The sequence below is a fragment of the Rosa chinensis genome, chromosome 7, assembly GCF_002994745.2.
Source record: "Rosa chinensis cultivar Old Blush chromosome 7, RchiOBHm-V2, whole genome shotgun sequence".
NCBI lineage: Eukaryota > Viridiplantae > Streptophyta > Magnoliopsida > Rosales > Rosaceae > Rosa > Rosa chinensis.
Genome location: NC_037094.1, coordinates 43617144 through 43635210, shown reverse-complemented (window position 1 = coordinate 43635210; position 18067 = coordinate 43617144). Strand labels below are relative to the sequence as shown.

Here is an 18067-nt window from a genome sequence, read left to right as displayed (position 1 = left end):
AAGTAAAATTTCATGGAAATGGACTAGCCTCACTAGTCAAAAAGAGCAAAGTAAAAATAAGGGAAGACAATAGCCATACAAGTGAGCCTCCCAGGCTCAAGTAAGGGCCTCTCAGGCCAAAAGTACTCCTATATTCCCGTACATTTATGCCATAGAGGTGGATAGGGTATTGGGCTTTCGTGATACCGCCACTAAGGCAGCACCATATCACCACAAAGGCGGAAAAGACTTTCATGACTCCACTGTGAAGGTAGTAGTCACATCACCTCGAAAAGCGGAACAACATGCTAGCATGGTAATATGATCACAACAAGTATGACATAGGAAAATCATGTGAAAAATAAAAAATCCATATGCTTTCCCAAAATCTCACAACCAAGGCACAAATACAGTTCCCAACTGTACTAAAAAAATTTCAAGTAAAAAGACATGCTCAAAAACATAATAACAGAAGTGATTAGCAATTTCCATATGATTTCCCAAATCAATAATTAATAAAGTGCGAAATTAAAGAAATTCATAATTCAATTAATAAATATGTTTCAGAAAGTTCAATATTATTTAAATCCGTCAAGCAGGTTCAATTCCGAACGTCATACTAGTCAAGTCAAATAAGCCATTCAAAATTCATTTTCAAAAATAATGACCAAAAACCAAATCAATAAACCAAACTCAAATGCATTAAATAAATAATACGAAAATTAATAAAAATTCGTACATGCATATTAATAATTAAAACGAAAGTGTCCATTCACAGTATAAGGCTAACGTGGCCAAGTGTGGGGATCCTCATCAAGCGATAGGTTGGTATGTCGTCTCGTACACAATTATAATTCGTAAATGACAATTCGAAGATTCAAAAGTTATATATACAATTCCAAAATGTAATCCGAAAACCCCTCGCCCAACTAATTCGCGGGACATCAAAAATCACATCGTATTTGGTTCAAACTTCAAGGGTTTCACCAACTTAATTATTTTAACATCTTAATGAAAAGTGAAGATGATCCAATGGTCAGATTTCCTCGAATCATAACATGAAAATGTAAAATTTCAGAAATTCCGATCGATCTCAAAAGTTCACCAATCACCACAAAAATCATATCAACACCTTCATATCGCCAAGCTCTATCAATAAGACAAGACACAAGGCTAGAAAGGCGCCACTAGAAGCGGCAGCGCGTGAGCCCCACCCGCCACCAAGTCAACCCTCGATTCGGGTATCAACACCAATGCCAAAAATCTTCCTTACAACATCCCCATTGACTTTTACAACTACCACAAAGTCCAATTTCAATTGAGGGAGTCAGAAACTACCTTAAAGGCCGCGCAAATCCCTAAAACTTCAAGCTTTCGACTCTTCCTCCACACTTTGATTCGATGCAAGAGACTTGTATGATTGGAAAGAGGATGGTGGTAGCTTCAAAACCCGTGGTGCGGCCTGAGATGGCCGGAAAACTGAAAATTGATCGGAAGAGTAAAACGGGTTTTTGAGAACATCCACGCTTCGATTCGTCATTCTGAGCACGAATTGATGTAAGATGAGGCCGAAATCCGATAGGACAGAATGAGGCGCGCTGGATGGCGTCAGTGCAGTGACTTATGGTGGCCCCACGGCGGAGAACCCGTCAGGTTGGGCTTGATAGCCAGGTCGGCGAGAGAGAAAACTGAATTAGGGTTTGGGGTAACTTTCCGAAAATGGAAACTTACCAAATTGAAATTGCCTGTTATAGATAGTTTCCTAAAATAGTAACTTTTACGTTTTAGACCATAACTTCGTCATACAAAGTCCGATTCAAGCGTGCCACATGTTCACAGACTTGGTTTAACGTTCTCTACAGGATTCGTGAAGAAAATTTTCTCAAATGACGAATGAAATGAAAAGTACCGAAATGAAGTTAAAAGTGAATATACTTATCATTTACCGTCCGATTGACTGGTAAACCTTGAAATTAAGGTACGAGACGTAACGCAGTCTCATTTTGGAAAGTATATTAGTTAACAACCATATTAACTTCTCTATAGACATGCTAGACTTCACTTTGGAGTTATAGTTCGGGACGAACATGGAGAATGCAGGGCTGCTTTGGCTAGACCTTTCCCTTTCATAATCTGCTTTACATGCTGAGGCGGAATCACTTCACGCTGGCTTACTGGTAGCTATACACCAAGGGTGGGATGAGATTAAGGTTGAGTCAGATTGTGCAATGCTTGTAAGTGCCCTTGATGGGCATTTTGAGGAGTAATCAGAGGTAGGTCGGACTGTAGAGGATTGTAAGAGTGATGCTAACTCTTTTCTTTCCTTTCAGTTTCGGACCCAAAAAAAAAAATTCCTTTCAGTTTCGGCATTTTTTTAAAATAACAATTTCGGCATTTTATGGTGAAACAAATGATAACATTACACTGATTGAAGTGTGGTTTCAAGGGCTCCTGTTTCTTCGGAGCAATACCAAAACCCTCTAGGTTTAGCGGAGCAGTGCGGTGGCGCTCCAATCCCGTATGCAGCAGGGCGCTCCGGCGTTGCCAGTGTTAGCAGGACGAGGCTCATCTCCTTTGTGCTTGTGGAGGTGGTTTGGCCGGAAGAGAAAATTGAAGGTTTAGATCTTGCTTTGGGTTTGTAAACGCACTCGGTTTAGTTTTGGGGATGCTTCAGGGTAGACGAGGAGGTGTTAGACGACAGGCTCTCGGCGTCTAGAGGAGGAGGGCAGTCGGAGATGTCTGCTAGAGATTCGTTTTCGGGTTGCCGGATAAGGCTTTTGGTTTTGTGTTGCGGAGCTAGACTATTGCAGAGAGCAGGTTTGGTCGGCGGCGAGATGGTTGCTATGGCCCCTTGCCAGGGGAGGCCACCGGATTGACGAGGCAGTGGCGGACGGCTTCTTGGAGGCTCTAGATTCGGTCGGCGGTTTGGGAACGTAGGGTTTGGGCAGTGGGTCTTTGGGCCTCTGCCTTCATGGGCTGTAGCGATGTAGTCTAGCGAATTGGGCCTCTTTGTCCAATTCCCCTATTTTCTCATCTTCGTTTGGATTTGGGCCTTCTTGGGGTGGTCGGTCACGCTCTTTGTCTTGCATCTGTTCCTCGAATGCTGCTGTGGGTGTGTTGAGTGTTGCGACGTACACCAAAAGGGTCTTAGGTGTCAAGATGTTCAGGACATTGGTTCCATTTTAGGGCAATGTAGGATTATGGAGTTTTTTAATTTCTGCATTTTCTTTTTCAGCAGTTCCTTTAGGCTTTTAGTTTTTGTAGTATGGATTTTTTTTTGGATTTAGTACTCTTCGTGAGCTTGCATTGTAATATGAGGAGTGCTTGTACCCTTCATGCTTGACCGAGTGAGGTCGTCATGATTTCGATCAATAGATTAGTTTTCCGTTGTCCTAAAAAAAAATGATAACATTACACTGATACGGGACGAATTCCTCTTTCTTTCTTTTTTTTTTTTTTTTGGATGAAGTATTTTTATGTGTTTGAGAAAGGGAAATTCGAGCATTTGTTTGATGTGGCTAGCAACACCAAAAGTCGCAAGTCCTGACCCATAAGTGGCCATAACCCCTTTGGTGGCCAAAACATAAAAACCCATAAACCCTGAGCATCAGAGCATCTGCTCACATTTTGGTACCAGTAATTTCATTTCATCCATAGAAACAGAGCTTCTAGACGACCGAGAGTGCGATTGAAGGTACTGTCAAACTGTTCCTTCTCTCTGTTTCCATTTGAATACTACAGTTTGTTTTCTCTGATTCTTTTTTTTTGTTTCCAAGTTTCTTGAGGTCTGTGAACTCCGTTTTGTTTCTCTAGGAATTTGAAAGTGCTCCTGTCCATCCATCTGGGCTTGTTGGATCCCATTTTAAATTCTGAAGCTCTACTGTTGCATACCTTTGTGTTCATAGTCTCCAATGTCTAACTTACGCTTTGCTGATTGTTGGGTTTTGGCTGAAATCGATTTCAATCGTTTTGATATGAAAAATAAGCATGCCTGCCATTCCTCTTGGTCGTAAAACAGTTTCTTTATTCATATGAATGCATTGATTTTCCTTTTCCCAGCAGAAAAAATATAGTATTTTTTTTTTTTTTTCCATTACCAGTTCTCTGATTGAAGCTCACATATTGGATTGTAGAGAAAGAGAGAGTTTAGGGGTGTATTGGGATGGCTTTTCGTGGAGGTGCAACGCGTTTCCTTGGTTCAATACTGTGTAGTTATAGATCGTCAACTACAGCTACTGCTGCTAATGGCCGAGGTTTTTCTACCTGTGTCTCAAACAAAAGAGCTGTATTTTCTCATGTCACAGAGACCCAAACCTCGATTCCTTTGAGACTTGCCAATCCCCAATGTGGGTCTGCCCTCTTTCTTCTTAGGACGTTGAGTCTGGGAGCATCGTCGTCTTCTGACCAAATGAGTCTTATAAAGCAACTCAGGCAGAGAACCAGTGCTCCTATCAAAGATGTCAAGGCTGCTCTCATTGATTGCAATTGGGAAATCGGTATCTCTTGTGTCCATTTGTAATGATGCTAACGTAAATTACCTATTTGCTTTTTGGATGGTAAAAAAGCTGGGTTTCTCTTTCATGAAATGCAGAGGCTGCACTGAAGGAATTGAGGAGAAGAGGGAAGGTTTTGGCATCAAAAAAGTCATCAAGAATGGCTTCTGAGGGTTTGCTTGCACTGGCTCAGAACGAGAGCAGGGCTGCCATTATCGAACTCAACTGTGAGACTGACTTTGTTGCTAGAAATGAAATCTTTCAATACTTGGTTAGTCTTAGTTTGATTCTATATGGGTGTGTATGTTTATGTAGAACCAAATATAGTTTTTATTATTTTATTCTGAGGTTATTATCAAATGTGTTTTTTTTACCCTTTAAAGTCTTTCATTGCCTTATATTTTCTCAACTATGATTACATGTATTCTCTTCTGGAGGTCACACTTCATTTATCTTGTTTTTTCTTCTAGGCATCAGCTTTGGCAAAGCAAGCTTTGCTGGTTGAAGGCTCTTCTCAACAGGTTCCTGGGGTCATTCCCATTGCCTCGGAACATTTAGAGGTGAGGATTATGCATTGTTTTTTGTCTTTTATTTTAAATCATGTTTTCAGATGTCGTACTCTACTTACGATTGCATTGTGCATCAGCATGAGAATGTGTTTCAAAAACTTTACCATCTTTTGAATCTTTGAATTAATTATAAGGATGTAATGAGTATCACCTTGAACTAAGAGCATGTTATCTGCCTTGATATCTACAAATGGACTAGGTATGCAATTTTTTGTTTAGTGAAGTTACAAGAATAGTATAGTTGTATATAGAATTGAAGAGTGTTTGCCACTAGATTATGTCAGACGTTGAGAACAACATGCTAGTTTGACTCCCAAGTCTTGATAAATCTAGATATCTGTAGCAATTTTACTCCATGTCGAAAGTTTAATGTAATAAGTGAAATCATAGATCTTTTTGATTCTGCTATAGTAAACTATATAGGTGAACTGTGTAGTAAGCCTGTTTATTGAATTGGCTAAATTCCAAGCATGTTTAAAACCTTAATTAAAATTGGGTTTCCTGCAAAGTTAATCTTAAATTATTACATCATTATCAGGACTTGAAGTTAAATCTTGAACATCCAAAAATTAGTGGAGAAACAACTGTTCAGACTGCTATTACGGAAGTGGCTGCAGTAATGGGGGAAAATATTAAACTTAGAAGGGGATTTGTGATGCCTACAGCTTCACATGGTGTTGTTTCCACGTATCTCCATGCAAGTCCCCAACCAGGTACACAACTTAAACCACTTTTCCTTCCGCGGAAAATAGCGTCCTTGAATTCAAAATTCGTGCACGTTGCAGTATGTTCTGATATTTTAGATCCTATCTTGATCTTATGTTGCAAAGTCACAAACACTGGATGAAAATATCTGAAAAAGCATTTAAAATTGGTCTTCATCATTATTCTATGTTTTATCTAAATTACAGGTTTGGGTCGCATTGCTGGAATTTTATCTCTCGAAGTAGAGGACAAGAGTGCTCCGTTGGATGCCATCCAGCGCGTTGGGTCAGAATTGGCAATGCATGTGGTGGCTGCAAAGCCTTTATTTTTAACAAAGGAACATGTTTCTTCTGATGCATTAGAGAGTGAACGGGAAATTCTCAAGTCTCAGGTACTTGGTAATATCATGTTTTCCACAGTAGTTGGCTCTTTACCGTATTTTAAGTATGAAACAATCTATTATAAATTTATAATAAAACAAGTCTAAATGCACCTAATTACATGTTGTCGGATTTTAATTTAATGAGCCTCTTTGCAGTGGATCTGCTGATTCTTTTATAGGAGTCATTAGGAGGCCGTGCTATCTTTGTTTTGTTTTTGTTGGTTGTCTTCCTTTCTTCTCAGTTTTATTTTTATTTTTTAACTTTTTTCAATCTCTACTTTTCATCCCAAGGATAACGGTTGATCATGCAACAGTAGGTAGCCCTGTAGGCACTTTGCTGACCACTAAATCTGGAATTTATAGTGAAGCTTCATACTTGGCCAATTATCAGAAAGAAAACAAAGAAACAAGGAAACTGAAAAGGCTTCCCCATACCCTGTTATACTCAATTGTATAATCATTCCGAAACATTAATACATAAGTAGAATACTTGCTTTTGAGAACAGCTTGAATTAAATATGTCAGCCTCCTCAAAACTAGATATCCTTCCATCCTTTTAGCCTCTTTCAACTGTTCCAAGCACCAGATTCTAGGAACTTGTGACCTTGGATTTCCTCCCAATGGTAGCCCCCGATACTTTTCATAACTGCACCTTTCATCCAATTGAGTTTGCTAGACTCAAGTTTACTCTAGACTGCACCAAATCTCTCCACCAGTCCGAAGAGCTAGTAGCTTGTCCTATTTTTTGTTACACGGGATACAAAAAAGGTACTGTTGTCTGCAAACTGAAGATGTGATACTTTCACCCCTCACTCCTAATTTCATCCCTTTGATTAGCTGTCTTTCTTACTCAATAGACCAACGTGCTCAGCATACCCTCTGGTACTGAACAAAAAAAGGTGATAAGGATCACCTTGACACAATCCTCGTCCAAACTTTCATCTAGGCCACCACTGATCATGATTGAGAAATTAGCAGACCGTAGGCAACCCTCAACCCATCTTCCCGTTTTGCCCCAAAGCCCTCCTTTTCCATTAGAAAGTGGAGGTGATTTACTCACATGGTCATATGCCTTTTCAAAACCGATCTTAAATACCATACCCGGCACCTTGCTGTCAATAATTTGCATTTACTTTATAAAGGCTGGCACCAAGCTTATGGGCATGTAATCTCCAACTTTCAAAGACTCCGTCTTCCTTGGAATGAGACAAGATGCAATTCTCATTTGTGATAGCATACGCGATCTGATTTCCACAGTAATTTCTAAAGACCTGCAACAATGCTATCAAAGCCATCTGGCCACAATCAGAAACTTCCTTTGTAACGCGCATGTCTCAACTCTCCTGCTATCTACTTCCACTCTGTTAATAGCCAGCATTTAATTTTTGTTCTTCTCTTTTTTCTCCATTTGATGAATACTTGGTGATACTTACCAACTTGAGCACCCTTGAGACAACACTAGACTAAGAGGCTACAGATCATTACGTGATGGCTAAAAATATGGTTGACCATAAAATGGCTACATCCACTAAAGAAAAATGGAAAACAACTTGACAAAGTTATTAAATGACAAAAATGATTCGAGCACTACGTGTTCTTTTGCTGTACTTCACTCTGAGCTTAATCATCATTCTCTGTCAATGATGAGGTCATGATCAAGCTGATGTCTTCTATTTGTTTACATAGAGAAATAAATATACTAGCTTCTTGGCAGTATTTTGTATCAGTTACTCTTACCTACATGCCAGTGGTAACACTTTCTTTTTGTTTCCCTTTGATGTCAGGCTGAAAGTACGGGCAAGTCTCAGATGGCCATAGACAAAATAGTAGAAGGTCGTTTGCGTAAATACTACGAGGAAGTTGTTCTTATGGAGCAGAAGTTTATTGTGGACGATTCTGTAAATGTAAAGGTAAAAATCTATATATCATCTCAAAAAAAAAAACAACTAAAGATTAGAAATGAGGTAAACAAGTTTCAACAACAACAAAAAAAAAGGAGACTTTGCAATGCTTTAAGTCAGTTTTCTTGTTTTTAGTTTGGGCCTCCAACAATCCCAATTCCACTAACTGCACCAGTGTAAAAGTTTGAGTTGCAAACCTAACAAGAATAAATTTCACTCACTAGGTGTTTGTTTTGAGGTTAGATAAATTTTATTATTTTAATGATAACTTTCTGTTAAGTATGTGGGTTTCATAATAACACCATATATTTTCCAACCCTTATAATTTATAAAGTTAGATACATAAATTTATGTTTCATCTAGTATAGAGTACTTACTTGTACTACAAGTACTGCAATTAGTGTAATGAACTTGTAGTATCTAAATTGGCTTCCTCTTGGTAAAATGTTACCGCGTAAGCAAGCTATGTGGGGCACTTGCTGACTGTTGTGTGACAAATGTATCTTACAGACACTATTAGATAAGCTGTCTAAGGAAGTGGGATCACCAGTGAAGATTGAGAGCTTTTTCAGGATGGAAATTGGAGAAGGAATTCAAAGGTAGAAACTCATAATTTATTGTTTATGCTTTCCTGTCTTAGAGGGATTTCACAATGCTGTACTACTAATTAAAGTCTCTCATGCACACGCACACAGACAACATCTGGATGGTGGTGATGATCAAGAACATTTGAGTTTTTGTTATCAATACTATTGTTTTTGTTGTTTAACTTTATCTTGTGGATATTTTTTTTATGTTATTTGGCTCATATCCCTCACATCTGCATCATTACGAGGTGGTTAAGAGCATACTTTATCCACGATCGATGCTGCAAATACAATATCTACAACTTGTAGATTGCCTTTATTGCACCAGTACAGAGATTCCTTGATGGAAAAAAATTCTTCTAGTTCCACAGGATTCAAAAGTTGAGAGAGAAGTAACCAAAAAGCAATAAGGAGATATCCAGTCCATCTGAAAATTTGGTGGAGAGCCTGTTCCCATTTCGTAATCCTCCTACCTGGGTAAAGGAGTGAATTGGTTCCTTATCCCTTGGAAACAGAATCACAAATTTCCACTTGTTCATACTTCTTACTACTAAAGCAGGAGGTTGTAGGACTAATATTTCTTTCAAAGGTTCTTATTTCTGATGGTATGTACCATGTGAAAATTTGGCAGGCTTGAAGCATCCAATACATCTGAAAATTTTGCTGAGGCCGCTTGAGGAAATGCTGCCCCTTAATCCACAGAATGTAGAATTCTGGAACATCTGTAGAAGTAGGGATTCAGCCTGGGTCTGTCGATACTCGGCATGAGTTCTTTCTTTATGCTTGCTCGCTGATGGTAGTTAGCATTTCTGTTGCTGGTGTTTTCAGACCGTGATATTTTGAGATTATGAAATGTCTTTTTATAATTTTGTGACAGATTTAAGTTTCTTTTCATTTCTGTCAACATACACAATGTAATAATGTGCATTCTCTCGTCAGGTCTCAGTGTCACAAAATTATAGGTATGGCACCGGCTTCGAAGATAAAGGAGCGATTATTAGATGCTTGATATATGGGTAACAATGTTTTACCGTTAACATGGTGAATTTTGGTAAAATTAATTAGGGTATGGCTATTTCCACCCTACTGTCTACTTTGTTCGCCCTGCATTTAATTTTTGCCACCAAAATTTCCATTAATGTCCTTATTTGTTAAACTAAAACAGATAACAAAACAAAAACTGCAATGTTGTCTTCTACCATTGTAAAGAAACCATAACGCACCTCTATCGAACCAAACTGCAGCGCTGCCTCTCCTTCTTCTAAATAGATCTCTCTTTAGTTTTATCTAATAGCTAGCAAAGAACTTGCATGACTCCTGATTGATGAAGCAAGAGAAAGGAGGGGGTAAAAAAAAGGAAGAAAGGGGATGGAGCCTAGTGTGCAGCAAAGGCAGAAGTGCCACCTATAGAAATTTGGTAGTTAGGTTTGGTAAATCATGCATGATGCATTATATGATGAAACACCATGGACCCATATCACCAATGAACATCACAGCTCTGCCCTTTTCTAGGGATCCCTTCTCTTCTGTTCTGATGCCATGGTTTTCTTAAAATCTCACTACCTAGTGTTCTCTTATCTATGTACTCTTTTCAACTTTGATAAGTTGACGACAAGTTGAATTGTGAGGTAGTAATTGGCTTCTTTTAAAGGATTGAATAGAGAATTGAAGGAGCTTGGCAGAGGTGCCAGTGGTTGTTGCAATTTTTCATTTTTTTTATATATTAATTTTCTTAATTGGAAGGTTAAAGTTGGAATATTTGAGTGATATTTGTTTTGTAGGGTGAATAAAGTAGACTGTAGGGTGGTAATAGCGGCACCCAATTAATTATAGGGAAATGATAAAAACTCCAGCTTCAATATTTCCACTTTTGCCCTTCTAACTCATATTTAGAAGAGGACGTCAACCCACAAAACTCACGGGTTTTTTTTATTATTAATTTTTTTTTTATACATGTTTAAGGATATCTCTATTTGTGTTTATAACAAACTCTAGGTTACTTGACCTAGTGGTAATAGGGTTCAATTAGAAGGATCTAGATTCCTAATCAATGTACGATTACTTTCCTTGTATGATTGAGATTCTATGCATTGTAATCCTCTATATAAAGAGGCCCCTATTATCAATGAGAACACACAACAAATTTCTCTCAATTTCTGATTCCCTAAAACACGTTATCAACACGAAGCTCTAACCCTGAAACCCTAATTTCGTAGCCCTCAAATTTCAGCATCCACCGCCCCACATATTGAAGCCCTAGCCTCAAGGAACCCAGAACTGGCGGCGGAACCACCAGAACCGGCCGGAAAGCCCCTGAACCGGCCATCTGAAAAATCGGACTGGCCCCTGCCCCCTACAAGCACCTGCCGAGTCCTGTCGAGACTTGCCGAGTGTTGCCGACATCTGCCTAGAAGCCCAGCGCTCACCTGCCGACACCTACCGAGACGTGTGCCTGCCCCGTCGATAGCCCCGCACACACCTGCCGAGCCCCCTCGCACACCTGCCGAGCATCTGTCGACATCTACCAACAGATCCCCTGCACACCATCGACAGCTGCCGACAGCCCCTGCCTAGCACCTGCAAGAGCCTCGCAGCAGCTCCGCACAAGCCCTGCAAGGCTCTGCCACCTCCGCCTGCAGCCACCACCAGCTCAGCTCCGGCCACCGGCGACCACCGTCCGACCACCACTTTTCCGGCGACCTCCGACAAAGTTTTCCGGTCATCTACAGTAACTTTTTCCGGTCAAAATTTCCGCCCAATTTTCAAGTTAAACTTTTCTAAAAGTTCTCGTTTTTGAAGTTTTTTTTTCATTCTTTTCTTCTTTTCTCGGGGACTTGCAACCTCCCTTCTTCTACCCCCCTTTCTTCTTCATAGGGGAGACCAAAAGCCGAACTGTGGGGGTTCGTGCTCACTCCAAGCTTAGAGCTTGTAAAATCCTCCAAACTTAGAGTTTGTTGAGAAGAATACGATCGACCACAAACATCATTGTTTCGATTTAATCCAACCCCTCTTGGAATTGAATTTCTTGGAAGCGACTACGCTCAGAGATTTTTATTACTTTCGTGGTAGCTTATTTTGCTCCAAAACTAACCCTACTTTCTTGTTGTTTTTCAGGATGAGTAACCTGAACAAGTTGAGCTTCGCTCCACTAGAGACAACAGGCGCAGGATACCATAAGTGGGCCCGTGATGTGCGCTAGCATCTTAAGGCTGATGGGATCCTGAGTACGATCCAAGAGCCAAGTCAGGACGTGCTTACTCCTCAACAAGCTGCTGCTTTTGAAGCAAATAGAGTTACGAGAGAGGCTAATGAAGCAAAAGCCATCATTCTCATGACAAGGCACATGAATGATGCGCTCCAAAATGAGTACCTCAATAAGGAAGACCCAAGAAAACTATGGCTAGAACTCGAGCAGCGTTTTGGCAACGTCCGTGATTCCCTGCTCCAGACTTAGAAGTGAGATGGCATAGCCTCCGCTTCTGTGACTTCAAGTCTGTACTTGACTACAATTCAGAAGCACTTCGTATCAAGTCTTTGATGGAATTCTGTGGATAGAAAATCATTGATACGATGTTGATCGAGAAAACTCTCTCCACCTTCCCCATCTCTGCATTGATGGTAGCCAAAAACTATCGGATTGATGTCAATGCTAGACTCATCACAAGATTTCATGAGCTTATTGGAGCCATGAACGTAGCTGAAAAGCACGACAACATACTTGTGAAGAACTATAACTTTAGACCCGTGGGAGAAAACCCAATTCCAGAGTGTAATTATAGTCGCGCCCCTAAAGGAGGGCGCTAAGAGCGAAACCCTAAGGAAAGGGATTATTCTGGACGTTCTGGTCCATATTATCACCCCAAAGAGGAAGGAAATCACCAAGATAGGCATGCACGGAACCGTAGAGGTAAACGTGTGAAGGGAGAGAAAGGCCAAGCCTCTGGCTATAGTGGTGATGCCACCAAATGGAATAGCCATCCCCAAAGCGCTTCTAAAGCGCCTCGATCAAGGGAACATGACCACAATGATGCTTGTCTTCGGTGTGGAGCGTCCGGACATTGGGCTAAAGCATGTACTGCACCCCAAGATGTTGCTAACGTGTACAAGACGTATCGTGAAACAAGGGAAGCAAATTACATGAAGCAAGAAGATCAAGATGACGATCTCGCTCTAAGGGTTGAAGACTTCAAAGGCCAAGATCCAGAGACTGGCAATTTTGATTAAGTCTTTTTATTTTCCAAGATATGTAATAGGCAATTGCCATATTATTTTTGTAGTAGATGCCAATGGTATTAGTTTTTCTTCAAAGTAGGCATACTCAATACAAATGTGATATCTAGGAAGGTTTTGAGATTAGTGGTACTTAAGAGAGCTTTGCTCCACCGACATCTCTCCACTCACCTGGTCACATTTGCATTGGAATTACCGAAAGAAGTTAGACGACTACCATTGTTTTGCATTAGCTAGTTTTTGGGTTAGATTTTCTTTGGTCAAAGAGACAATGATGTAACTCCGTTAGCTTATGAATAAAATTTCGAGTTCCTTTCATTATGACTCCATTTTTATTCTTTGTGACTACGATGGCTGGGCTATCGATATAAATTCAAGGACATGGAATAGCCCAAGTTCCCCTTGCTAAATGGCACCTTGATTATTGTCACAGAAACTTTCTACGCGCCTAGGGAAAATTGCACATATGAATAGCCAACGGATTCCATGTGAAAATGCATATAGAGAACGGAAATGAGTTTCTTTGCAAATGTCTCTAACGATTGCAAATAAAGGCGCATCTTAGAGAAGTTTATGTGTCTCTCTAGTGGACTCTATGTCACTATTCGAGCTATTAAATCCAATGAAGTTATGAGAGAAGATCTCTTGGATTTAGACATATATTGGCTTTGTCACTACATGATAGGTCATCCTAGTCATGATATGATGATCCGTATACTAAAGACTTCACACGGACATCCATTCTTCAGAGTGAGAAGAAGCAAGAATCGAAAATTGATTCTTGGACTTAGTAAGACAGCATCCACCGCAGCATCTGGCGTTGCAGCTATCTTGGGACGCCATAGGACTGCCCAAGTCCCTCGTGATGTTGCCATAAAAGGCGCCAACCATGAGCATGACATGGTTGTTCCTCCCAATGGCAATGACGCCATACATACTCATTCCTATGGCCCCAACGCCATAATGGGAGATATAGTCACACATTTTGCTTCTAATAGTGCTACAGACGCTCAGGCCCAACTGGCATCCTCATTGGTTGCTTCTAAAGCCTCTCGCTCCTTTTACAAAGCCCATTCCTTAAGGTAATTAGGACTGAGATCGTCCTATGCATAGGATATGACAATACTCATTTTGTTCTTACAGAGAATCCGTAGGGATTCTGTGGACTGATATAACCAACTTGCAAACGTTTAAATATCTCATGAGGTTGGTTGATATGCAAACACGCTGGTCACGTGTTGTGCCATTATCCATATGTAAATACTGCTTATGCTACACTCCTAGCGCATATCATATGACAACAGGCTCACTCCCCAAATCATCCTATTCATTCAATTGGATTTGACTGTGCTAGAGAGTTTACATCGAAGACTTTCGATGGTTATTGCATTAGGACTAATGTTGGACATTATATTCCCATGAACACACCCAATTGGTCTCGCAGAAAGGACTACGATGGTAGTCCAAACATTGGTAATGCGCACCAATCTTCTTACATCCGCTTGGGGTGATGCAATATCGCATGCAGCTATGCTAATTAGTCTACGACCCACTGCCACTCAATCTACCTCTGCATTATAGCTAGTGACTAGGTACAAGTATCATACTTACGCATATTTGCGTGTGCCTTTATGTGCCAATTGTGACACCATAGCGCTCTATGATGGGTCCTTACAGATGAATGGGCAACTATGTTGGATTTGAGATTCCAACAAATCGTCTGCCACTTAAATACTTTTGCAAGGCGATCTCCTTACCGCTAGATTTGTGGATGTCACTTTGATGAGACAGTCTTCCCGTCGTTAGGGGGAGATCAGAACACGAATGTTCAACAGGAATGACAGAAATTGTCGTAGTCTGTCCCCACTATGTCTCATCTCGATCCCTATTAAAGTGACGAGATCACACAAATATGTTGCAAACAAGCCTGGAAGGAAGGACGTCCTTACCAGAGGACGTAGCGCCTCCCTACATGGAGGTAGGCATGGCGCCAACGCCAAAGAGAGTGGCATTTTGGCGTTATAGGCCATGGCCCCGGCTAGGATGCGTGGGAGGCCCGTGGGTTCGAAGGATACTTTGGCACATTCCAATCCTTTGATCATCAAGACTCAAAATCCATCTCATGAGTATCTTCCGGGTTATGGTTATCGTTGGGGGATGCCTCAACGTCAGAATCTATTCCTGAGAATATAGAGCTCTATGAAAATTACACTAGTGTACATGAGACGTGGGATAGAAACTCCATCATAATTGATGTAGTTGCGCATTTCGTTGTGCATGAGTTTGTTGAGTCTGACGATATTGAACCACTATTCGTTGATGAATGAATGCCAACGTAGAGAGATTTGGCCTAAATGGAAAGATGCGATCCAGGTTAAGTTGGATTCTCTAACGAAGAGGAAGATTTTTGAGCCAGTGATGCCAACACCTCCTAACATAAAACCTATTGACTAATGGGTCTTCGTTAGAAAGCGTGATGAGAAAAAGAGATGGCAATCTCGCCTTATGGTGTAGGGTTTCTCACAAAACGCCCTGGAATCGACTACGATGAGACATATTCTCTCGTAATGGATGTCATTGCACTCCACTACCCTGTCAGTTTGGTAGTTTCCGAATAACTGAACATGCAGCTTACAAATGTGGTCACTACGTATCTCTATGGGGATCTAGATACAGAATATACATGAAGGTTCATGGTAAACTTCATTTACCCAAATCAAGTGGCTCTAGACAACGGAACGTGTTTACAAAAAGGTTGAAACGCTCACTAAAATGACTACTTGATTGGGAAGGGATATGCCCACGCATTTCTATAACAAGTTGCGGATTCTATCGTGGTTCATGTTGGACATGATCTTCATTAGAAGCCCTTAAAGAGTTAAGGGAAACCGCTGAACACTTGAAATCTGATTTTGAGATGAAGAATTATGGGAGAACACGATTATGTCTCAGTTTGGAACTTGAGCATCGTGTCGATAGATGCTTAGGCATTTTGACAAAGTCAAACCTTCAAACATCCCCATGATCGTCCGTAGTCTTGATCCTGAAAATGATCCTCTTCGTCCAAAGGATGATGATGAAGATGTGCTAGAGGCAGGAGTGCCTTACTTGAGTACAATAGGCGCATTATTGTACTTAGCTCAATGCACAAGACCGGACATCTCATTTACAATGAAATTGTTAGCTAGATATAATTGTGCGCCAACGCGATGCCATTGGATTGGTGTAAAAGATATCTTTCGATACTTGATGTACGATTAATATGGGCTTGTTCTATCCCTACAAAGAGATGATGGATTCGGACCCATCACACACCAGGATCGCCGCCCACATTGGCCTACGTCCACTATCCCCATCCTAAAACGATATAAGTGTTTTGGAAGGTTTTGCTAATATTGGGTATCTCTCTGACCCACACAAAGGTCATTTCCAAACTGGTTAAGTGTTCACCATGGTAAAAGACTGTGATATCTTGGAAGTCTACAGAACAGACCTTAGTCGCTATATCTTCGAACCATGCAGAGATTCTTGCTCTTCACGAAGTGATTCGTGAATGTATATGGATTAGATCCATAGTTACGCATGTTTGAACAATTGTGGTTTGAAGTCTACCACAGATGAGCCTACAAGCATTTAAGATAATGCTGCTTGTTTTGAATAAAGAAGCAAAGGCTACATCAAAAGCGACAACACCAAGCATAATCAACAACAACAGACTCTCCTCAAGATCAAAGTGAACTAGGTTCAATCTGAGGACAGTGTGACAGGCTTGCTCACTAAGTCATTGCCTAAATTCCACTTTCGAGGAACATGTTGGTATCATCGATTACGGAAGTCATCCGAACTCCCATGATAGTTGTCATCAGGGGGAGATGCAGACATCAGGGGGAGATGTCTACATGTATGGTCTCGAAACGTGAAGGGTGTGTTATGCTCTTTTTCCCCTTCGACTGAGGTTATTTTTGTCCCATTGGGTTTTTGTTACTCGGCAAGGTTTTTAACGAGGCAACGAGAGAAGCACCGCGTTTGGACAACACAAGGGGGAGTGTTTAAGGATATCTCTATTTGTCTTTAGCCCAAACTCTAGGTTACTTGACCTAGTGGTAATAGGGTTCAATTAGAAGGATCTAGATTTCTAATCAATGTACGATTACTTTCCTTATATGATTGAGATTCTATGCATTGTAATCCTCTATATAAAGAGAGGCCTCTATTATCAATGAGAACACACAACGAATTTCTCTCAATTTCTGATTCCCTAAAACAATACATATATTCTAAATGTCAATTTTACTCTTACATTTAACTGAAAAAATTAACAGAAGTACCAAAGTGTCAAATGGAGTTAAGTTCAGGTATCAAATTATCCTCTTTTAAAGACTAAGTATCAAAGTATCCAATTGGCCATACCTCAGGTACCATAGAAGAAATTTACCTTATTTACCGGGCCCTTCTAGTGAGGGATCCCCTCTTTTTAGCCATTTTAAGGGATCGCTCGTTAGACCCATTTTTTGGTCGCATATGTACATTTTAATTGTTGAATTTTTAGGTATATATGAGTAGATCATCTCTGCAAATTTTCAGCCAAATTGATAATCATTAAGGCATTCATAACTGCGATTTATAATTATGAACACGAATGGTTCAGGTTGGACAGATTCGGTTCGTCAATTAATTTAATATAGTTCGATACCTTAACGATTATCAATTTGGCTGAAAAATTGCAGAAATGATCTATTTATTAGGACTTAAAAATTGAACGGTCGAGATGCCGAAATACGATTGAAAAGTGGGTCTCACAAGGGAAGGGATCCCTAACTGAAAGGGTGTATGTAATCAATGTGTGTGTGTGTGTGTGTGTGTGTGTGTGTGTGTATTTACGGAGCGTGGTGGGTCTATATCTTGAATTTATGGTTTTAAGTATTTATTGCTGTTAGAATTCATCATCTATTTTTTTTTTTTTTTTTTCCGATAAAAGGGTTTGGAATCCAGTCACACGGGAGGCTCATCCCCACGCCCATATTATTATTAATTATATTTTGCCGCATTAAGGGGGACGTAATACCTGAACCCCGAGCATGCATAGTTGCATTACAATTATCCTCATGGAGTACATCCTGCAGGAATCCAGGTGCCTCATCTAAAGAAAGATCTACAACATGATCCATACTAGCAAATGAGCTACATTATTTGCTTCACGATATATATGTCGAATTCTAAA

General features: G+C 40.3%; 1 protein-coding gene across 2 annotated transcripts; it reads left to right on the top strand.

The window, feature by feature from the left end:
- Positions 1-3516: 3516 nt before the first annotated feature.
- Positions 3517-9653, top strand: LOC112178923 (elongation factor Ts, mitochondrial). 2 transcript variants are annotated; one of them, XM_024317196.2, is made up of 9 exons: positions 3517-3673; positions 4113-4475; positions 4571-4743; positions 4943-5032; positions 5580-5754; positions 5953-6137; positions 7913-8038; positions 8540-8628; positions 9248-9653. In XM_024317196.2, the coding sequence occupies exons 2-9, from the start codon at positions 4142-4144 to the stop codon at positions 9291-9293; spliced, it is 1218 nt and encodes a 405-aa protein (XP_024172964.1). In that variant the 5' UTR covers positions 3517-3673; positions 4113-4141; the 3' UTR covers positions 9294-9653. The 2 variants fall into 2 exon arrangements, with proteins under 2 accessions (XP_024172964.1, XP_024172965.1); XM_024317197.2 differs by lacking the exon at positions 9248-9653 and adding an exon at positions 8980-9227.
- Positions 9654-18067: the final 8414 nt, after the last annotated feature.